The sequence below is a fragment of the Neophocaena asiaeorientalis genome, unplaced genomic scaffold, assembly GCF_003031525.2.
Source record: "Neophocaena asiaeorientalis asiaeorientalis breed wild unplaced genomic scaffold, Neophocaena_asiaeorientalis_V1.1 scaffold240, whole genome shotgun sequence".
In the NCBI taxonomy this organism is placed as follows: Eukaryota; Metazoa; Chordata; class Mammalia; order Artiodactyla; family Phocoenidae; genus Neophocaena; species Neophocaena asiaeorientalis.
In genome coordinates this window covers 4,615,423-4,623,992 of record NW_020185331.1, presented here as the reverse complement: position 1 = coordinate 4,623,992, position 8,570 = coordinate 4,615,423, and the positions used below count along the sequence as shown (strand labels likewise).

The following is an 8,570-nucleotide window of genomic DNA, read 5'->3' as shown; positions in this document are numbered from 1 at the left end:
CCCGGGAGCCTGCCGGCCGCCCCGCCGCGGGGCCCGCGCTCCTGCGCCTGCCGGAGGAGCTGCTGCTGCTCATCTGTTCCTACCTGGACATGCAGGCCCTCGGCCGCCTGGCTCAGGTGTGCCGCTGGCTGCGGCGCTTCACCAACTGCGACCTGCTCTGGCGCCGGATAGCCCGGGCCTCGCTCAACTCCGGCTTCACGCGTCTCGGCACCGACCTGTAAGCGCCCGCTCGCCCACCCGCTCCCCGCCCCGGGCCGGCCCTCGTCCCGGGAAAGGGCGGGGCGCCGCGGCCTGGTCGGCCTGGGGCTGTGTCGCACCCCGAATTCTGAGGCCCGGACCCGGCCTCCGCCGATCCCTCCCCGAGCACCCTGCTCCTCTCAGAGGACCCCATCCGAGGAGGCCTCCCAACAGCATCCCTCAGTCAGCACCCTCCCCGTGGGCGGCTCCTCACAATTAGCCATCTTAAGCACTCCCGTCAGCTTTTAATTGCGTCTTTTCGCAGACGTTGACCGCCTGGGTTCCTCAGCTCCAGAGGAGCCCGGCTGGTCTGTGGCTTTAGAGGCCTCCACCCGTCCAGGTGTAGGACCCATATCCACTATGTGGCCTTTCAGGACGATTTTGTGGACATTCACCCTCTCACCCCCTTCCAAGGGTTGTTAGGCTTCAGAGCGTGGATAAATCGAATGTGGAGGAAAGGGTTCACACCCCAAAAGGAGGCCCTTGGTCCAAGTGTCAACCATAGTTTACGACTTGATGGAGGCAGAATGACACAAAAAAGGGTGCCTGCTTATGGCAGGGGGTTGGATGAGTACAGTATAGACTGTACACGAAGGCCTGGTATTGTAATTTGGCCTGTACTTGGTAGGATCTGAGACCTGTGAATGAAAAACTTAACCATGTAAGCAGTTAATAGGGAGGGGAAAAAAAAACGTGGAATTGGAGGAGTAAAAGCTTTCAGATTGCACCCAACTCCATGCAATTTGGGTTAAAAAAGAAAAAAGGTAGTTCTAATACAGTATAGCAACATTAAAGAAAGTTGGTTTAAAACATAAAAAGCTATAATACCACCACCTCTAGATAACTATTCAGTTTTAAAAATTACTTTTCACCTGCACACTTTTTCCTCCTCTTAGTTACTATCCTACTGATCCTAACAGAATAGGTGCATAATAAATGTTTGTGGGCTGTACCATGAGATTAAAAACATTCCTCTAATATTAGACTTTCAGGTTGTATGCAGCTTTTTGCTATCAAAGATAACAAGGAAATGAATAATTTAATGCACTTTTTGGTAACAGCTTTATTGAGATATGTCACATACTGTATAATACATATGTCGTTTTGAATTGGTTCCTTATGATAAATTCTCAATATTGGCATTACTGGATCAAAGGTTATGGTTTGTAAAAAGGTGTTGTACCAAGTTACAGTGACAATAGCAACAAATTATTAAGCTAATTTCATGTAAGAATTTTAAAAATCTTTGCTGTGTTAGTGGACATATAATGGTATCTCAAAATTTTGTTATTTTGCATTCCTTTACCACTGACCAGCGTAAATATTTTCCCCTGTGTTTGTTTCACCTGTGAGATTGTCTTTTCGTAGCCTTTGCACATTTATTATTGGGGTCCTGAAGTTACTGTTATAAAGGATTCCAGTCCTTGTGGGTCATAGATATTAGGCTCTAGTATGTCATCTTTGATGCAAATATTATATTTTCCCCAGTTTGTTCTTTTTACTTCACTGTTTTTAGCCTATAGAAGTTTTACATTTAAATATATCAGAATCTGTCAGTTTTTATGTGATTTTTAAATCTCCCCCACCCCTGCAAACTGAGAAATTTATGATTTCTCCACAGACCTGATAAGTCTTCTCTGATATTCTGTTGGTCTTCCTAAAATTTGATTTTTAAAAATAGTTAACACTTTGATTAATATCACTTTTGTTTTGGTATAAGGGGTGAGTTCAACCTTCTTTTTTTCTAAACAGCTACCTAGTTACCACTACACTTTTTGTTAAATAATTCTTGTCTTTCCCTTTAGAAAGACAAAAAAATTTTGTTTTAGAAAGCTTACTTTGCCAGATATTAAGTTTATATATCTATGTGTATATACAGTCACACATACATACATATTATATATGTATATATATTGGGTCTATATCTGAACTCTCCATTTTGTTCCACTGATGTATTTTTCCATTTCCATTCTATTTTAAATATTGCCGCCTTTTGACAGTCTAATATCTGTTAGGTTTAGATTATCCTTGTTGGATTTGTATGTGTGTGATGTCTTCACTCTCACTCAACACCCCAGCAAAAAAAAATTCTGTGCGTTTTCAAAAGTTTCTGTGGTTTTCACTATAAAGTTTCTACATGTCTGTTGTTACACTTATTCCTAAGTATTCCTAAATATGCTATTCATTTTGTTTTTATTGTGAATGCAATCTCTTTTTCAGTATGTTTTTCAGCTGGGTATTATTAATGATGTCCAGGATTGCTACAATCTTTTGGAAATTTTGAACCTGATAATTTTGTTTAACTTTTATTATCTCTAGTATGATTTTGTTGTTGATGATAATGATTCTTTGGGATTTGGGGGGCATGCAAGTCTTATTACCTTCATTTTTTGTAAGAAAAACTCTTTCAAAGAACATGTCAGTTGACCTAGAAGAGAAGTTGTCTAAAATGCCCGAAACCCAAGTCAGCCATGGCAAAATTTGGCTTTCTTGTTTATAGAGATTGAATGAACAAATGAAAGAATTTATGTTTATTTTTCTTTCCTTTTCAAATGCTCTAAGAGATAATGTGAATGAGTGTGCATTCTATAAGCAACAATAACTAAATGAAAATCAGTTTATAGTATAAAGTGCTTTGAGACTGCCAGGTGATTTGGCTTTATTATTTATTAGCCATGTGTGTTTTGATTTCTTGCCTATGTCCTAGGATGTGGTATCTCCAACTTTCTAGGGAAGTTGTTTTACCACAGCACTTGATAAAGAGCAGGGTCACTGCTCGTATTTTCTGAGTTGAGGGGAAAAGCTATGCGTGTTACAGCAGGTGGAGAGAATCTTTACCAGTGTGGTCTGTTTTTGGACAGCTGCAGAGATGTGATAAGCCACCAAGAGAGGTGGTTGTCATCCCTGGAGGGAGATGGCATGTACCCCAGCCCTCTTAGGGCATCAGGGAGCTTGGGCCCAAAGTTCAATGAAGGTACGGCTGGTTGGATAGTGGCAGGGCTGTAGTTCATATTTTGGGCTAATTAACTGCACACTGGACAGTAGGATAAGTTTTTATAAGCACAACACAAAACTGCATTTTATCAGAAGCCACACAACTTCACTGCCCCGGAGTTTTATCATCTATAAACAATGGGAATAACATATCCAGTAAAATGAGACTTAAATGTTGTGATGTGTAAGTGATAGCACGGTATTCAGCACATAGTAGGCACTCAATAAATTGGTGTAAAATGGAACGTTTTAATTGCTTGTCTTCTCCTCTAGTCAGTCTATATAGCAAAAGTGAAGATGGTTTGACTTGGAGATGCTGCCTAAAGACAGGAGGTGGGGAAAACACACACACACACACACACACACACTGCTTAGTTTCCCTCACCTGTCCTGAATGTTTTTGGCAACATGACAGCAGAACCTGTGAGCTTTAGGGTCTGTACTCCCTCCCGAAGAGCCTCATGAATTCTCGGAAACACAAAGTGAGATTTACTGACCTTCCGGCCCAGGGCAAGTCCCATTCAGTTTGGCTGTTCCTAACTGATCATAGCTTTGTTGAGTAAGATGAACTGCTTTGGTTCCTTGTGATTTGTTAATGGTCTATACTTGTGCTTGAAGGCATTTTGGCCACTTTAAAACCACAAACAAATAATTTGCTTCCCTTTAGGCCTCCTGCCCAAACAGTGAGCACTGGTAGGTATCCTGAACTTCTTTTTTAAGTGGACACAAAGACAGCTTGAGTCAGTCATCTGGTTTAAAATCAGTCTTATTTGAAAGTTTTATAAAGCCTGGGGGAATAGAAATATCTTTAATATAAAAATCAAGGAAATGTTTCATATAGCAATCTTTTAAGTTTTTCCTGAACAGTAGGGGCAAAACTAAGCTAGTTCAGTCTTCAAGAACAAAACAGTGAAATTTAACTCCGTCAGTTTATAATGTAGGCTAAACGCAAGAAGTTAGAAAGTATGAGAGGTGGAAGAGCAAAGGTGCTATTTGTAAATTCTGATACTGTAAAATTAACAAGAGCAAAGAATGGAAAGAAAAAAGTATATCCATGTATGTAAATCTATTTTTAAAAATACTTTTGCAGTACTTCTCCTAAATTAAGTCCTGTATGTTTTCAAACTTGAATTTTATTTTAAATATCCTTTGAGCATTACCTGGGTGCTCTCTTGCATTTGCCTGTGATAGATTTGCCTAGAATTAACAATAGGTGTTTAGGGAGTCAGGCTCTGAGGTGTTTGCCCTGGCATGTACATTCATTCCTCAGCCAGGGTCTAGTAGGCTTGGAGCTCTTTGAGGCCAGGGGAATGGGGTATCTATTTCAGTGATGATTAACGTCCAGAGTGGTGAGATGGACACAGATAAGCAGAGTGTGTTTGTTTGTTTTAAAATGATTGCACCTAAGAGCATTTTTTTGACCCAGAAAGCATAAAGTTTCCTAACTCTGAACAGAGAAGGCATTGCTCACTGGTTACTTTTAGGGCCTAAACAGTGATTTTCAGAAAACAATTAGCAACTTAAAGTAGCTTTGGCTCTCTCCTTCACCTTTCTGCCTTACCTAGGAAGCAGTCACTTACTTGTTCTCTGGTTCATTGAAAGGTTTCTTATATGGATGTATTTATCTTCAACTGTTTTGGAAAGGCCTTATTTTTAATGGTTTTGTGAGTTAATAAAAGTGAGTTCAGTTTACATGTTTAAAATAAATGAAACAATACACCTGTGGAAGCAGGAAATGGTCTAGTACAGTCAGTACCTCCAAATGCAAACTGGAGGAATGCAAGAGGCCTTTTCCTCCAAGACTGTGAGAATATGGAAGCAGCTTATATCCTTTCCAGTCTTGTAAAACTTGAATAGTAGGGGATGAATTTCCTAGCTTTCAAGGCAGAATCATGGAGAAATCCAAAGTCCTCATAATCTACAAGATAAACAATTTATTTTGAATGAAATCTCTGAAAATACTTCAATCCTCTCAGTTTTCTTAGTTTCAGTTTTCTGTGTCTAGCCGTTTCACCTTAGGTAGAGATTGTGCTTGAGCTGCTTGAAATCAAACGGGCAGTGAGGTTACTGATGAAGCATACACATTTTTTTAAAAATTATTTTTGAGTGTTTTACATAGAAAAGAATTACCTTTGTGTGACAACTTAACCTTAACTCTGGATTGACCCTGGCATTGGATTAGTTTCTGCTCCTTACTCATAACCATGGAATAGGGAGACTTTTAGGTAGACTCTTCTTGAGGCCAGGCTTCAATAAATTTTGAAAATTTAAGACGAGATTGACTGTTTGGGAAAATGAGAAGTTGAGTTTTGAATTTCCAGTGAAAATTGACATGCCCCCTACTCTGATCTACAGAAACAGATTTTTGATAAACTCCAGAATTTATCTCAGGTGTGTGTGTCAACCATCCGATGAGGTTGAGAATCCAAAGATTTGGTTTATCCTTGAGGAAAGTCCTTTCTGTTCAGCAATCTTGCCCAGATTTGAACAGCTTTCAGATGGAACTCCAGGTGTAATCAGTAGAAGCAAGATGGTTGTGCTAATTAAGAATATGTTTATGAATCTTGAATCATGTAAAGGCTTGAACTGTATCTAAAACTGACTGAGACTATCTGGAGAAAGAATTTATCTCTTGTTAGAGGTTTGGCTCCTTTGTCTCAACTTTGAGTTAGTTCTTCGTTATATCCAAATTGTCCACATTGCCCTCCCTGGGAGTCTGGGCCACCCAATGGGCCTTTGTGCCTGCCCCTCTTTAGCCGACAATTAATTGCCAGTACATTCTTTCTTCTTCTCCTTCTTTTTTGGTGTTTGACATGAGCTCAAATTGTTGAGAAAGGTGACAACTGTGAAATGAAGACAGGGCTTGAAGACACCTTAAAAAATACATGCAAAGGCCACTAAATGACAAGAGCAGACTGCCAGGCTCTTTCAAAACATCACCACGTCTGTTGACTTTCCATTCCTTGTTCGCAGCACAAAATTGGAGGTCAAAGAATCATAGGAGTTAGAGATGGAAAAGACATTTGGGGTCAGCCAGTTCATGCCTCCGCCTCCTCCTGCCCCTGATTCCAAATCATTCCGTACATTATATTTTCTCCCCCAGCCCTTGTACAATTTTCACAGTCTTCACTCGACCCCGGCTGTCACCTTTGGGGAATGATGCTGGAGGCTCTGTCCAGTTTCTCCTCGGCAAAGAGAGATATTGCCTGTGCCCCCAATTGACATTCGTGAACTTCTTTGTTGGTGGTCTCAGCTGAGAGGCTGAAGGCTAACTGGAAGTCTCTCTGCTGCCTGGCAAGGGGGTTTTCTAGACAGAACTGAGGTGCATTTAGTGTATGATGATGTTGGGGAAGGGGAAAAGGGCCGGGGTACAGTGCAACCAGTGCAATTTGTTCCTATACTTTTCTCTAGGAAGGCTTTTGACCTGAAAGGAGGGGTGTGTGTGTGTGTGTGTGTGCGCGCGTGCACACATACATGAGGAATGTGGCATTGGGGAGGTGGACAGAGACAAGGAAGTTACCTTGAATAGGAGTTTGATAAGAACCCTAACTTGGATATTGGTGGGTTAAACAAACAAAAAATGCTAGTCCTGTGAAGTAGTAGATGATTGTTTTAAGAAGTGCATGTTAGGGGGACTTCCCTGGTGGCCCAGTGGTTACAAATCCGCCTGCCAATGCAGGGGACACGGGTTCAAGCCCTGGTCCGGGAAGATCGCACATGCCGCTAAGCCCGTGCGCCACAACTACTGAGCCTGTGTTCTAGAGCCCACAAGCCACAACTACTGAGCCTGCATGCCATAACTACTGAAGCCCTCGTGCCTAAACCAGTGCTCCTCAACAAGAGGAGCCACTGAAATGAGAAGCCCAAGCACCGCAACAAAGAGTAGCCCCCACTCGCTGCAACTAGAGAAAGCCTGCGCGCAGTAGCGAAGACCCAACGCAGCCAAAAAAAAAAAAAAGAGTCCGCATGCTGCAACTAAGGTCCGGTGCAGCCAAAATAAATAAATAAAATAAATAAATATTAAAAAAAAAAAGAAGTGCATGTTAGGGAAGAAATAGGTATTAGAAGTTTCAGCTTAGAGTCAAGTTGAGGAGAACAGAAAGGCTGGAGGCAAGTATTTTGGTCTAGGGGACACTGTTGCTTTTGGGGTCTCCCCTTTAAGAAAGTAGAAAAAGAGCTGTCTTATGTTCACTGGCTACATGGTTTGGCAGGGGGAATGGTCATTTTTCGAGGCAGCTTTGGAAGGTTACCCCCAGCTCCCCTTGTTCCAGCAGCTGTTGGGAGCAGTCCGAAGGGGGTATTATATTTCTTCTGGTAACTCTGCCAAGAATGAGAGGAAATCCACAACCTGTGGGCTTTTGGGGGGGATGGGGATGGGGTGGCAGGTGATGGGACAGGGAAATTAAATTGTTTTACAGTAAATATGTTGAGATACTTTTCCTGGAAAGCTGTTTCACTGAAAGGAATGATATTTCCCCTGCTCACTAGCTCTGTAACTGGTTCTTTCTCTGTGGAGAAAGGGAAATAGTCCTCTTCCAGTACTTCTTTTTCTTTCTTCCCTGTAGATCCAGCTTTGATCTCCTATGTTTCTTAGAATTTCCTTTAGAAATTCCACACTGAAAAGGTGAGTCAAGATTCAGATCCAGGTGGTGTGTGTGATTAAAAGGGGCCTCCCTCCAGAAGTGAGTTACTAAAGGGGAACCTCTCATTCATCCCTTATCTTCGCTGCGGTTTGACTTTATCATAATTGCCTAGAAACTGGAGATTTCTGGAGAAACTGGAGTAAAAACTTTCTGGGTGGCGTCTGGTTCATGTTCTCTCCATCTCTTCATCCAGGCTGGAAGGGCATCAGGGGTTTTTGAAGCCTGGCCACTTGGGCTGAGAACCTGTTTTGGTGATTAATATGAAACACAGTTGCAAGATTAAAAACAATAAAAAACAACCCTGAGAAGCAGAGCAGTATAATTATTCCTCACATTTCAGATGGAGAGCCCAGGGAAAAGTCATTTTGAAGGTATGAGAACAAAATCCACTTCTGAGTCTGTGGTAGTGCCTGATTCATGACTCAGAAGATAGCCTGTTCACAAAAAACAGTGGCATCTTTCTTGCTGTTGTTTATTCTCAGAAAGTGCTACCTCAGCCTTTCTGAAAGCTGTATTGTGGGATTCTTGAAAAACTGATTCTGTGATTAAATGAGTGTGGGAAATGCTGTGTTCCACATCCCCTCTCTTGGGGATTCACAATGCCCATTGGTAAATTAAAGGCTCAGAGAAGTCCTGTGCTAGAGAGACCTGTTTAATTTTGTTTCAGTATTGTCCAAAATGTTTTGACCATAAAAT

At 41.6% G+C, this 8,570-nt stretch overlaps 1 protein-coding gene across 4 annotated transcripts in view; it reads left to right on the top strand.

Annotated features, from left to right (window-relative positions):
- FBXW4 (F-box and WD repeat domain containing 4) overlaps positions 1-8,570 on the top strand; it is an 82,415-nt gene that overhangs the window by 519 nt on the left and 73,326 nt on the right. For 3 of the 4 annotated variants that reach the window (XM_024735082.1, XM_024735079.1, XM_024735078.1), the window contains exon 1: positions 7-217. The exons of the other annotated variant lie outside the window; for it this stretch is intronic. In XM_024735082.1, the coding sequence (XP_024590850.1) occupies positions 90-217 (128 nt within the window). In that variant the 5' untranslated portion in view covers positions 7-89. Of the gene's footprint in view, positions 1-6; positions 218-8,570 lie in introns of those variants that run through there. 4 annotated transcript variants of the gene reach the window in all.